This window comes from Hemicordylus capensis, chromosome 1, assembly GCF_027244095.1.
Source record: "Hemicordylus capensis ecotype Gifberg chromosome 1, rHemCap1.1.pri, whole genome shotgun sequence".
NCBI lineage: Eukaryota > Metazoa > Chordata > Lepidosauria > Squamata > Cordylidae > Hemicordylus > Hemicordylus capensis.
Window position 1 is genome coordinate 125,881,717 of NC_069657.1, and position 14,761 is coordinate 125,896,477.

At 44.8% G+C, this 14,761-nt stretch overlaps 1 protein-coding gene across 4 annotated transcripts in view; it reads right to left on the bottom strand.

Moving 5' to 3' along the window:
• Positions 1–1,668: 1,668 nt before the first annotated feature.
• The window catches only part of IGSF22 (immunoglobulin superfamily member 22), a 57,007-nt gene continuing 43,914 nt past the window's right edge, over positions 1,669–14,761 (bottom strand). For all 4 annotated transcript variants that reach the window (XM_053267607.1, XM_053267623.1, XM_053267616.1 and 1 more), the window contains 2 exons: positions 14,012–14,338; positions 1,669–2,071 (listed from right to left, as the gene is read on the bottom strand). In XM_053267607.1, the coding sequence (XP_053123582.1) occupies positions 2,007–2,071; positions 14,012–14,338 (392 nt within the window). In that variant the 3' untranslated portion in view covers positions 1,669–2,006. The remainder of the gene's footprint in view (positions 2,072–14,011; positions 14,339–14,761) is intronic.

Consider the following 14,761-nt stretch of genomic DNA (forward strand, 5'->3'; position numbering starts at 1 on the left):
GTGGATTTCATATCCTAAATAGTTTAGTGTCGTCTGCAAATCTGGCCACTTCACTGCTTACCCCAACTTCTAGATCATTTATGACTAAGTTAAAGAGCACTGGTCCCAATATAGATCCCGGGGTGTGTGTCCGTCCCACTTTTCACTCTCCATTGTGAAAACTGTCCATGTATTCCTACTCTCTGTTTCCTGTCCTTCAACCCATTACCAATCCACACATGAACCTGTCCCCTTATCCCATGACTGCTAAGTTTACTCAAGAACCTTCGGTGGGAAACTTTATCAAAAGCCTTTTGGAAGTCCAAGTATACTATGTCAACTGGATCAACTTTATCCACTTGCCTGCTGACACTCACAAAGAACTCCAGAGGTTAGTGAGGCAAGATTTGCCTTTGCAGAAGCCATGCTGGCTCTCCTTCAGCAAGACTTGTTCCTCTATATGCTTAACAATTTTGTCCTTATGTATGCTTTCCATCAATTTACCCAACACAAAAGTTAAACTAACCAACATATAGTTTCCCAGATTCCCCCTGGATCCCTTTTAAAAAACTGGAATTACATTAGCTACTTTCCAGTCCTCTGGTACAGAGCCTGACTGTAGGGACAAGTTACATATTTTTGCTAGGCGATCAGCAAGTGAATGGAAGGAAGCATGTTGGCTAGCCATGCTCCTGCACTGACACCCTCTATGGCCATGCTCCTTGCTCCTTTTGCAGTCAGTGCTTGTCTACATACAAATGGCATAATAATAATACAACAGTACATTAGCTGTGGCCTAGTGTCCATTCTGATTTTATGGGGAATATGTGACGTATATGTAAACAAGAGGTGAAAATTTGCTCTTATTCTCCAGCTCACATGTTGCTATGGGAACCTTCAATGTTGAATGCATTTTCTTTCTATGGCTTAATGCATGCTGAAGTGAATGGGACTCAGGAGATGCAAGTTCAGTCCCAGATCTTCCATTGGATATGTACTAAACATTTACAAAGCAATTCACTGGCTGGTAAAAGCCTAGTCTCCAGTGGTGTTTCAGTGAGACAGAGATGTACTAAGTGATTTCTAATTGCACTTCCAGGCTTACATGCTTAAAAGCCATGACGACAATCCTGAAAGAGGTTGCTTAGAATGCCAGTGAAATCAAAGCCGACTTAATGACGCCAATAATTTCTTTCAGCTCAGTCCACAAACCAGATAAACCGGAGAATTTAAAATCAGAATGAAGTCTATGGTACTAAACTAGTTCCAATTGTTCTAGCTAACATTTGCGTGTGTGTGATTCAGGCTGATAGGAAGTCAGTGTGGCTCCAGTGCCATGCCTTGGGCTGCCCCTGACCATGAGGACAATTGCAAAGAAGAAATATGTCACACAGACATCCTGCATCCACTGTGATTGGGTTTTCCAGTCTAGGGCCTTTGATGCTTTGAAGATGTTAGACAAATGTTTCTCGGTTAGATGCAGCTGACATCTTTGTTTTTTCTCCACTCCATTGCAGGTTACAAAATTTAGTTTCCTCTTTTTAGCAAAGTGATGCTTTACTGTTTTTGTTCTGATCTTGGCACAGTGGTGGTATAGAATAGAAATGAAAGATTAGAGGTTGTGCCCCGACTTGCTCTGAGTCTCACCAGCATCAGCACCTACAAATGATAGGTTACATGATTTCGGTGGAAGAGAAAGGAGAACAAAAAGCTTTATTTGGCTCTTTATTTCCTAGGTAAAAGGTCTCCTAGTACTGACATTATTACTCACATATCGCTCAAAGCTTTGAAGGCAAATTACTACACAGCTGTCCTTGTGAAAGATACATAGACAAAGGGCTATGTGCCAGTTTCTCATTTAAAGTTACGGCTACAAGCAATAGTGCAGTCATAGTGATTAAGTCATGCATAGCAAAACTACACTCAATCTTAACTAAAAGGCTAAGAAGCAAAGCACACCAAAACTAAAGCATCTGAATTATTCTGTATGTTGAGCGGAATTTAAAATGTGTTGCTGTAGATGTTGCTCACATGAGATGTTTCCTCTGTAGGCTGTCAGTCACTAAATCTAGAAGACTTTTATCATCTTTGTCTAAAAAAAGAAAGAAAATTAAATATGAACAAATGATATTTTGTTGTTTGGAACCCTTGGAAAAATCTACTCAGGGTTACGAGGTCTAGATCCCAGGGCAGAGGGTGTGTGTGTGTGTGTGTGTGTGTGTGAGAGAGCGAGAGAGAGAGAGAGAGAGGTCTAGATCCCAGGGCAGAGGGTGTGTGTGTGTGTGTGTGTGTGTGTGTGTGTGTGTGTGTGTGAGAGAGAGAGAGAGAGAGAGAGAGAGAGAGAGAGAGAGAGAGAGAGAGAGAGAGAGAGAGAGAGAGAGAGAGAGATCTTGTACTGTTAAGATTTCTGTGGAAATCAGAATATTAACAGGGGACGAAGTAGGTGACCGTAGATCATATAATTGGGATGTGCCTCTGTCAGAGGCGTAACTAGGGAAAACGGCGCCCAGGGCAAGCACTGAAATTGCGCCCCCCTGCCCCCCCCCAACATACATCTGACTGATACACATGTTTCAGAAAACTTTTATTTAAAAAATTTAAAAAATTACCAAAATTACCAAAAATTTCAAAATGCACTACATACTTAGGTTTTTCCTCACAACAACCTGTGAAGTTGGCTTGTATCTCAAACATCAGAATTATGATGCAATGATGATTATTATGATGATGATGCCCCTCCCTCACGCCCTGGTTCTGTTCCTGACTTTCCCTTGTGAGTGACTGTATTTTAACAAAACGGAAACCAAGGACTCCAAAGTAATTTGAGGGACTAGGGTGATAGTGCTAAAGACTCCTTATTCTCCCGCTGTTAAAGAAAGACTCCCCTTTTCTAAAACCGCACGCTATTTACACCAGAAAAGGTTTCAAATGGAGGGGGAAGCATTTATGCATTTATGCTTTGTTTTATGTTACGATTTCAAAGTTAGAAAAACTATAAAAGGGCCATTTTAGAGAAGATATGCACTGCCTTAGTTGCAAATCCTGCTTTTTTGAGATTCCCTGCAATTGAATAAAGCAATAATATACAACTTTGCTATTTAAATTGGTTGGAGAGTATTTATGACAATAAAAAATGAAATGGCATTTCAGATGCAACATTGGTTGCCTAAGACCACTCAGATTTAACTAATCTTCATCACATTGACAAAAAGAGCAATTAAAATTAAAATCCATGACTAAAACCAAACCACTTTGGGGTTGTTTTTAATGAAAGGTGGTATATAAATTTAACAATAAATGTTTAGAAGTATATACTTTCACCCCCTGCCCAACCTACAATTAATTCCAGCTTATTTTCAAAGGGCTTCAAGTTTTATTTACAAATTGCTTGGCAGCACCAATGTTTAAGTAATCGCTAATTGCTCCTAATGATAGTTTTACTTATTGTTAAATTTATATACCACCTTTCATTAAAACATTCTCTGTTCATCTGATTTTCAGTCTGGTTAATTAAATCGGTGGAGGTTTAGACTTTCCTGATGGGCTGAAACAGCTAATCCATTTTGATGATGACATATAATTAAATTAGCTTGCATTACATAGTGAAAAAGTCCAGGAAGGGAGAGATAGGGGGATGTGGAACCCAAGGTTCCGCATCCCCCCATCTCCCCCTCCCTGAACCTTTTCAGTTAAAACGTGGTTAGATTATAGGGGAGGAAGGAATTGAATGAGCAAAAAGGGGAACTGGTTCGGGCGTTCAGGAAGTTGTTCAGAAGAGGGAGTTGTTCAGGAAGTTTGCTCTGGTGCGTGTCCTCCTCTCGACGCATGCGCGACTGGTGGCGGGGCGGCAGGGCGCGCCGGGGAGTGAGAGTCAGAGACTTGGACTACGAAGACGCCGTGGTGCCCAGTGCTGGATGAGAAATGCCAATGGGGGGGGCCCCCGCCGGGACCGGGGGAGGGGGACTGCTCTGCCAAAAATAAATAAATAAATAAATAAATAAAATTTCCCCGGCAAATCGCCGGGGGCACTTTTTGGCGCCCCCTGCCAAGTGGCGCCCGGGGCACGTGCCCCCCCTGCCCCCTATAGTTACGCCTATGGCCTCTGTTTTTAATATGCAGATAGAGGTAGTACAGGGCTCTGGTTTGGAATGGGATTGCCATAGGGAGTAGGGGGCTGCCCCTGATGCATCCCAATCCAGGCTGCAACCCCCTGTGGATGCAATTTTCAAAAGAAAAAGCTGTCATTGGAGCCAGTGTTTAATCCGAGGCTTTCCATCTGTTGTTCTGCTACAACTCCTATCATCCCTAGCAGCAATAAATTGCAATTTGGGATATGGGAGTAGTAGTCTAACAATGAGAAAGGCTCAGGTTGGCCTCCCTGTACCACAGGACAGCAATGAAGCTGTCCATGCTGGAGACATGAAGCACCTGGTGGAGACTTCTCTTATATGTAACTCTTAGGCCATGTTCAGACATAATGGCAAATCATAGGCAAATGTGCCAGAGGTTCATGTTTGTGGTTGTCCAAATGTGTGAAACCAGTTTCGCTACCCAATTGCAGCTCTGTTTTCAACCCCAACCCTGAATTTGAACCTTCGGTTTGAAGTGAGCTTTGCTGTTGAAACCTCAGGTTCTGAAGGGCCATTTTTTTGTCTGAATGCTGCTGCCACCGTAACCTGAGTTTTGTGCTCTCGCTCCTCCCAAAACCATAGAGAGGGCAGCTCAGAGCAGCCAAAAAATGCGTTCATTCTAGGGCGGCCACATTTCTCGCTGGCCACCTCTTGGAGCCAATGCCCTACCCTCTGCTATCTCTTTTCTCCTCCTGCCGCTACTTGGCAATAGAGACGCTGCGTCCCTGCAGATCCTGTATTTAAAGGGAAGAAACACATTGGTGAATGCCTCCTTTCCACTGTGTCTCATGGGCCCCCCCTTGTCCATCCCCAATAAAAGGATGAGAGGACAAGACAGGGGCAGCAAGAGAAGTCTGTAGGACTCTAGTGATTTGGGCACAAACACATGAAACCCTGGTAACACAACAAATTGAACAACTAGAACCACAAAGGGCACATATTCCAGGCTGTTGGAGGAGTGATACTCTGGCGCTTATCAGAAATAATGTGCCAACCCTGTGCACTGGGGGTGGGGGGTGGGGCTCCTATCAAAGCGACATAAGGAACATACCTGTGGGAACCCAGGCCGTGACAACCTTCCTGCAATCCAGTCAGTTAAAGAGACAACATGTAGCCCCACAAATCTGATGTCTGTCTCTGTCCAATTTTGCACCTACCCATCAATAGTGGGGCATGTGTTGGGAGGGGGTGGGAGGCCAGCAAGTCAGGCTTTCTGTGACACTTCTCATGTGCTGCAGTCTGAAAGATAAGCATTGCAAGGGTCCGGCTGGGCAAAGCCTGACTTGCCCTGAGGAAGGGTGTGGTTGGTTTCTTGTGTGCTTGGCACAAAGAGGGATTGAGGACTGGATTCCTTGAGCAACCTGCAATGCACATCTTTGCACATTGTCCGGCATATAGGATCTTCACTTTGAATTACCATAGGAAACATTTTGACAGCTTTCATCTGGGGAAGGAGAAGAGGCACATGCTCAATGAAGCCTTCAGTTCACTAAACACCTGATCTAGCGCAGCTGCTCAGTAAGGCATGATGACATTCTTTTAAAGGTGTTTCATGTGTTGTCTGGTTGGGCAGCAGGACATTGGTTGTCTTGCATGCCTGAACATGCCTGTATTTTAAAGTTCCAGTGCACAGTACTGCTCCCTTCGACCCCAGGCTGTGTTTAAAGAAAGCTCTTGGTTTTTTCAGTGATCCTGTTCTATTCTTTATACCAGTTTGCAGGGGAAGGGTGGTCCAGCCCCTTCCCCTGGGGTGCAAGCATGCAGTCTTGGCCATACCTCATGAGCGGAGCAATCTAATGGGACAAAGGAAGTGAGCTTGAGAGCCCTGTGCAACAATAACAGTGCAATAGATGCTTATGCCTTTCTCCCAAGGACCATTCTCTCATGAGAGTGCCGGCCATAGAGGCATGCATGTGTGTTGGAGGGCTGTTACTGCCCAGTCCAGTTGCTAGTTCAATGCAAACCCCGGGGAAGGGTCCCTCAGCGACACCTTTTCCGGTTCCAGTGACTGACACAAACCAAGAGTGTGAGCACTTCCTCTGGCAGTCTGGTATCCCCGTAACACACATCCATGCCTTTTCTTTTCTTTTCTTTTCCCCACATCGTCACTTGGCTGGCCAGGGCTCTCTCTAATCTGCAGGTACCCTGTGGCTGATTTACATATGCTACAACACTGGTCCCAGCCGGCCTGTTTAGTTCTGGTTGTAGGATCCAACCCTGATCTTTCCTAACTGCCCACCCCAAACCACTTGGACACATTAATAGCACTTCCATTTATATACCGCTCTATAGCCGAAGCTCTCTAAGCGGTTTACAATGATTTAGCATATTGCCCCCAACATTCTGGGTACTCATTTTACCGACCTCGGAAGGATGGAAGGCTGAGTCAACCTTGAGCCCCTGGTCAGGATCGAACTTGTAACCTTCTGGTTACAGAGCGGCAGTTTTACCATTAAGTGGACCAGACTCCTTGGAAGTCTGGAAGGGTTTGACTGGAGAGGGTTAGGGTTAGAGTACAGAGGATGAGTTCTATTATTAACCTGAGATATTGGGAGCCCCACATCATCAGGGCCCCCTATGGCTAGAAGACCTACCTCATGAGAGTACAGTCCAACAGAGAACTAAAGCACATGGTGCTCTGTTGTTCCCTGATGGACTGGCCCTCTCATGAGAAGGCTAATCCCTGGCTGGCAAGCCGGCACGAGGGCAATAGTGTGTTGAGGCTTCCTGGACTGATTGGCCCAGGTCTGCAAATCCAAGAGCATCCTTTGTCACTGTGAGCTGAACCCTGGGATCCTTTGCTGACCCTCATATACATATTCCCTCCTAGGGAGTTGGTAAGATCCCAACTAGCCTTGGACCCTTCCTCTGGTCCAGCACCTGGGGTCCTCCCCCGGGATTCGTTGGCATGTTCCTAGGTCCAATTCCTCCACCTCTATGTACATTTACACAGCAGAATCAAAGTGTCAAATATAAATTCCATTGCTGCTGTTCTCTCCCCTAATACCCCATTGCCCTCTGCAAGTCCCCCCCCCCACACACACCATATCGATAATTGTGCTTGTGCAAGATTGCATAGCTGCAGCGCTCTTGCAAAAAAAAATGGTGCAAGTGGTGTGAGGAAAGGGTTGAAATGTCTTTTCCCTGGTGAGGGTGGACGATCAATGATGAAAAGGCACGATCTCACTGAGCACGCCCTTTCAAAGATCGTGGCCAATGGTTGCTGCTTTACTTATGTCCTGACACCTTATCCACAGTCTGGCGATGTGAGTGGTATGGAGCTTTCTCAGATTTAGATTTGGTGGATCAGGAAGAGGGAGGGGTCCCTCTGCCCAGAAGCCGCAAGTTGCAAAGCTGTGGTTGAATGATAATCTGGGGAATGATTCCTGGCTTCACAGATTAACCGCAGGTTCGTCTTCCCATCTACTTCAGGAAGAGAGCCGGTCTTGTGGTAGCAAGCATGACTTGTCCCCTTAAGCTAAGCAGGATCCACCCTGGTTGCATACAAAAGGAAGACTAGAAGTGTGAACACTGTAAGATGCAACCGGCCTTTTGGCTGGGAAAGCATTCTCTACTAAAGTCACTGTAAGATATTCCCCTTAGGGGATGGAGCCAATCTGGGAAGAGCATCTAGGCTCCAAGTTCCTTCCCTGGCATCTCCAAGATAGGGCTGAGAGAGATTCCTGCCTGCAACCTTGGAGAAGCCACTTCCAGTCTGTGTGTAGACAATACCTATGGTCTGACTCAATATATGGCAGCTTCCTATGTTCCTATGTACCCGAGGTTTCACACAATGTCTGAACTGGCCCTTAAAAAGAACAGGCACCCCCTCAGGGTCTGAATCAATGTGATGAAATCATCTATCTATTTTCACCCTCTTCCTGTTGTCACATTTTCTGCTGTGGTCTGGGGTGTTCAGGTAGGATATGGCAATGGTCTTTTCCATCTGGTGTCTGATTGGTGACCGAGCTATGTTATTCCAATATGTGTGAAGCTACCAAGTGCATTTAAAGCTGGCTTTAACATTCAAAAACTGCAGGGATTTCAGGAGGGTGAGTAATGCATGCTTTTGAACTCCATGTAGCTTTTGAAACAGGGACTCCCATATCCCAGCACAGGCTTGAGATGACTAAAATTATCACAGAACAGCCTGCCTGTTATTACACAGTGACTCATGATAAGTATTTATTTTCATCTTCTAAAGCCAATGGGCATTAATAGGCTTAATGGCTCTGGCCCAGTAAGAGGATAGGCTATTTTCACAGGTGGTCTGAAAAGGTATAAAAACATAAGAACAGCCCAGCTGGATCAGACACAAGGCCCATCTAGCCCAGCATCCCGTTTCACACAGTGGCCCATCAGATGCCTCTGGGGTGCCCACAGGCAAGAGGTATGTGCATGCCCTCTCTTCTGCTGTTGCTCCCCTACAGTTGGTATTAGGAGGCATCGTGCCTCAGAGGCTGGAGATGGCCCACAGCCACCGGAATAGTAGCCATTGATGGACCTAACCTCCATGAATTTTTCTAAGCCCCTTTTAAAGCCATCCAAACTGGTGGCTATCACCACATCCCATGGCAAAGAATTCCATAGATTAATTATGCGCTGTGTGGGGGGAAAAACTTCCTCTTGTCTGTCCTAAATTTCCCAACCTTCAGTTTCATGGGATGACCCCTGGTTCTAGTGTTATGAGTGAGAGAGAGAAATTTCTTTCTGTTCACCCTCTCCACTCCATGCATTGTATACACCTCTGTTTCCCCTTCATTGCCTCTTTTCCAAGGTAAAGAGCCCCAGATGCTGTAGGCTAGCTTCATAAGGAAGGTGTTCCAGCCCCCTGATCATTTTGTTTGCCCTCTTCTGCACCTTTTCCAGATCTACAATATCTTTCTTCATATACAGTGAGCAAAGCTGTACGCAGTACTCCAGATGTAGCCGCACCATAGATTTGTATAAGGGCATTATAATATTAGCATTTTTATTTTCAGTCCCCTTCCTAATGATTCCTAGCATGGAATTAGCCTTTTTCACATCTGCCACACACTGTCGACACTTTCAATGAGCTGTCCACCACGACTCCAAGATCTCTCATCTGGTCAGTCACTGACAGCTAAGATCCCATCAGCTTATATGTGAAGTTGGGTTTTTTACCCCAATGTGCATCACTTTACACTTGCCTACACTGAACCGCATTTGCCATTTTGTTGCCCATTCCATTCCATTCCATCCAGTTTGGAGAGATCTTTTTAGAGCTCCTCACAATCTGTTGTGGATTTCATTACCCTAAAAAGTTTAGTGTCATCTGCAAATTTGGCCACTTCGCTGGTCACCCCAACTTCTAGATCATTTATGAACAAATTAAAGAGTACTCGTCCCAATACCGATCCCTGTGGGACCCCACTTCCTACCTACCTCCATTGTGAAAACTGTCCATTTATTCCTACTCTCTGCTTCCTGTCCTTCAACCAGTTACTGATCCACACATGAACCTGTCCCCTTATCCCATGACTACTAAGTTTACTCAAGCACCTTTGGTGGGGAACTTTATCAAAAGCTTTTTGGCAGTCCAAGTATACTATGTCAACCGGATCACCTTTATCCACATGCCTGTTGACACTCTCAAAGAACTCCAAAAGGTTAGTGAGGCAAGACATGCCCTTGTAGAAGCCATACTAGTTCTCTTTCAGCAAGGCCTTTTCTTCTATATATTTAACAATTTTGTCCATAAGTATGCTTTCCATCAATTTACCCGGCACCAAATTAAGCTGACCGACCTGTAATTTTCCAGATCCCCCCCTGAATCGCTTTTGAAAAACCAGAGTCACATTAGCTACTTCTTAGTCCTCTGGTACAAAGCCTGATTGTAGGGACAATTTACATATTTTTGCTAAGAGATTGGCAATTTCACATTTGAGTTCCTTCAGAACTTTTGGGTGTATGCCATCTGGCCCTGGCAATTTGCTAATCTTTAGTTTTTCAAGACAGTTGAGAACATCTTCCCTTGTCATTTCAAACTGGTCCAGTTCTTCAGCCGCAAAACCTGAAATGCTCAATTCTGGAGAGGGTATATGGTCAGTATCCTCCGTCATGAAGACAGATGCAAAGAACTCATTCAGCTTCTCTGCAATCTCCTTATCCTCCTTAACAATCCATTTCACACTCTCATCATCTAAAGGGCCAACTGCCTCCCTGGCAGGTTTTCTACTTTTGATATATTTAAAGTAGTTTTTGTTATTCCCCTTGAGACTGCCAGCTATATGCTCTTCAAACTCTCTCTTTGCATTGTCTCCTCTCCTTGCATTTCTTTTGCCAGAGTATATGTTCCTTCTTGTTCTCTTCATTTGGGCAGGACTTCAATTTTCTGAAGGAAGTCTTCAGGTATCCCTGTTTGTTCTGGAAATATAATGGACTGGAGGAGGCAGTTCCATGAGATGGCCTCTGCTCGCTCTCCTCTCTTGGATCCTTTTAATTGCAGTCATGATGCCATTTGTGACCTAAAGTTGGAGTTCTCCATTTTGCAGATGACACAGAACTGAAACTGCAGGCTGTTCATTGCCTCTTGTCAGCCAGTTGTGCTGAAGCAGTGGCCACAGAGACAAAAATAAAACTGAACAATTCAGCCAAATACAGACTCTCATTATTTGGTGCTGTAAGCTGTCCCTAGTGCTCTCATTTTTGGGTGCTTTCTAAGCTGTCCCTGGAAACATCATTCTCAGATTTCACTTAAAAAGGACAAACACATGCCATGGAGCCTGGCAGCTTGTGCATAGAGAGGATAAGGAGGATCGGGCAGAATGCAATTCACTCTGGATAAGAGAGATCACATGTAGCCTGCTTCCTCTTTCTCCTGGGACTTCTTCCCAGTGCATCTAAGTGCTGTCATCTTCAAATTATTCCTTCCTCTTCCTTCAAATTCTCTCTCAAACCTCAGCTTTTCTGTGAAGCCTTTGCCCTAATCCCTCAGTTCTCATGTCTCAATTGAAACAGCTTAAGCATGGGTAAATTCGGCAGAGCACAGCCACCCCCTTGTTATCCTGCCTTCTCCCTCCCTTTGCTGTCTCCCTCATAAGGTCACCAGTTGGACTGTAAACACCTCGGGGCAGGGACCTGTCTTTGTTGCTTATGTTACTTTGTAAAGTACAATTGATGGCAGAATAAATAAATGAAACAAGCAGATTGTCAATAAAGGAAACAAACATTGATTGCCAGTAAATAGAGCATAATCTACTGGCAAGCTGTGACCAATTCGGCTTCTCTGCATGAGGACATGTAATGGAATACACGTCTGTGGGTGATAAATTACACTCCGTTTGCATGATATTTCTCACACAGGATGTGGACATATGCTGGTCCCCCCCCCCAATAATATTGTGGAGACTTCCTTCTGTTTGATATGCACAGGTTGAAATCATAGTTTGATCTGAGTGATTAGATTACATATGTATAAGCCATAAATATAAACCACATTCCTCAGAATAGTTGCCACTGATTGTGACAGGGTGAATATTTCTCTAGGTCTAATGTACATCCTCTAGGAGCAAGAATAAAATTCCATGTTCAGTATATATCATGGCACACTAATGCTTAATCTCAGAAGGGGCAATCCAACAGTTGTACATTTAAGGGACTGGAGGGAGGCATTTCCATGGATGCACACATGGGAAAACATTTCCTAAACAGAGCCTCTGACTATGATAGAACTCAAGTGCAATATTTAATACATATTACCCTGGTTGGGGATGCAAGGAAACATCAAAGGGATATCAAGGACATCAAAGAGATATTCAAGATTTGTCTCACACAACTTATAAATCAGTGTTCTTCACTGCAAGGCCGAGGATCCAGTGGCGGCCCCTATCAACCTTATATGCGGCTCCTTGACTAATGGTTTATCGGACCTGTGCAAAGCTTTGGCCAAAGTTGAATACTCTGCACAGTCCCCCTGGCATAATGCGGACACAACCATTCTCACTATGCGATCCAGTGCTGCAATTTGCTCAGGGGGCTCCTTTAAGGTAAATGGAGCCCTCTCGAGCCTCTGTACCATCTTGGAAGATGTGCACAGAGTGCTGGAAGTTAGCCTTCCCATCCCAGTGCTTTCCCCAAGCGCTCTGAAGACAGGACTCCATCTCTCTTAAAAGGTCCTCCCAGCATGGAGGGAAGTGCAGTACTGAGTGGAAGTCAGCACAGTGTTAACTAGCTCTACAGTGAAGATTTTCTGCCAAAGTAGCCCTCACTTGAAAAAATAGTAAAGATCACTGTTCTAACCAAAGCAGATTTTCGCCTTGAAGAAGACACTTTTGATACAAAGAAGATACAAAGCAAGAGATACTTTTTCACCGTTTCATGTGAAAATGCCCAACCATGATGCCTACATTGCAAATATTCGCTGATTTAAAAGAAATTAAACTGTCATGGCTTCTCCCAAGAAATACTGGGGACAGTTGTGTGAAAGTGCCACAAGTCCTACACTGCTTTTGGCCAAGATATTTGAAGGACTGCCTTTTCTCACAGGAGCCTGCCCACCCACCTTGATCTTGCTCTTTGTCTCCTTGCCATCAGAGATCCTTTTGGCTGGGAGGAATGAAAGGGCCTTCTCTGTTGTGGCACCCTGACCTTAGAACTCCCATCTTCAAGAAGCTCATATGGCATCCTTGTTAGGGCACCTCATTGGGCAGCTAAACATTTGTTTTGTCAAACTTTTAGTCGTGTGTGTGTGTGTGTGTGTGTATACACACACACACATAGAGAGAGAGAGAGAGGTTGCTAGGATGTTATGGCTGTAATCCCTGTTTTATTGATGTTTTTATTATATCGTATTTTAAATTAGGTGGTGAGCTGCCTTGGGAACATCTAATGGGGTCAAAAGGTGGGATACAAATAGTTTTAATCAAATAAGCAGAGTTCTTTGCAAAGAGATGCATAGTTCTATCACAGAACCAGAATTCTTAATTACTCAGACAAGATCTAAGATGTCTTATAAGGAGCAAAATGAGTATACAGGGAATAGTGAAAGATTCCAAACTCATTCTGCTTCTTACAAGACATCTTAGGCTGCCTTCCATGTCAGTCTCTGTTCCATCATGGCTAGCATGGTATTGGTGCTAAATGCATTTTAAATGTATTTTAGCATCCCCCTGCACTGAGCAGGGGGTTGGACCAGAAGATCTCCAAAGTCCCTTTCAACTCTATAATTCGATTATTCCACTAGAATTAAAACAGTGGCGATTCTTTTGAGAATAGTCACAAGAATGGAAGCAAGTTTGTAATGCAGGCAAATCCTAAGAGAACTGAAGGTTAATTTCTTAATGTAACTGAATAAATCTTGCCCCAAGAGGAATAAAAAAACCCAATTGCCTATTTTTGCTTAGGTGAGGAACTTATATTATATAAAATATTAGAATAGGATATATATGATTAAGTTAGTTTACTGAAGCCAAGCAGACTTCAGACATAGAGGGCAGAGGGCAGACGGAAAAGAGTAGGAAGGGGAAAAATACAGAAACTGCATAAAAATGAGGAACCAGCTGGATTAGTGCAAAGGCCAGAACAGATGTTCTTGTGATCAGAACCACAGAGTTAGGGAAAAATATATCACCAGACAGATAAGAGGAAAAGAGAAGTCTAGTAGTCAGCTCTTGGACTTTACCCATACTCAGAGAGCATAGGCTGAAAAAACAGGTAAAGTTAATGAGGAGTGGAACACTCCTGAATGGTGTAAAGTTATGAGCCATGTATAGAGTTGGGTGTTTAGGTCTCTGTCAGTTGAAGGATGAGGACTAAGAGGTTACGGCCATGATGCTGACATTGCTTTCACCAAGTGCTGGCCCAGGCCACTCTGGATCAGAGGGCTGGTTTGGACAATAGAGCCAACCAGCAAGCCTCACCAAGGAATGAATTCAACTTACCATACACTGTCAAGGTGCAGCTGCATTTCTCCTGCCCAAGCTCATTCTCAATTAATATGGAGTAGTCTCCGCTGTCCTTGGCTGTGCAAGTGGGGATCATCAGTGTGCAGACCCCACTAGTTGAGTTGTACCAGAATTTAGAATTGGCGGTGATGTTGACATTGCCTTTGTACAACGTAACGACAGGGCGTGGGTTTCCCAAGAACGCACAGCTCATGGCACAATCATGGCCCCGGCGTGCTGCATGATTCTTTAGTGGGGTGATGAAGCGGGGGGCATGGCGCCAGTCTCGCTCGTGATATTCTTTTATCTTGGCATGGAAAAGTTCTGTTGATGAAATACAGTGATCAATAGTGGGCCCAAAAGATGTTTAGTTTTCAGAATTAGGGTTGCCAGAATTAGGGCTGCCAATGCTTGCACAGTTGGAATAGATCATTGCAAGCCCGTGATGTCACGGGCTTGTGACAATCTATTCTAACTGCGCAGGTGCGCTGGAGCGCCTCACAGTTCTCAAGGGCTGTTGGGCCGGCCAGACAGGCCCAGCGGCTGCTCTGCCAGCCACGGTTGCTCCCCCAGCCACCACTGCGCTGCTGCCATGGGGGTGAGGCCCACCCCCTACCCCCTGGCCGTGCACATGGCAGCTAAAATTATAGAAAAGATCAGCAGTTCGGTGCGGCAGGGCAGCGGTGAGGTGGGCGCAGGGTGGTGCAGACCTTGGAGGCCACAGCCCAGGGCCCTGAGGCATGGGAG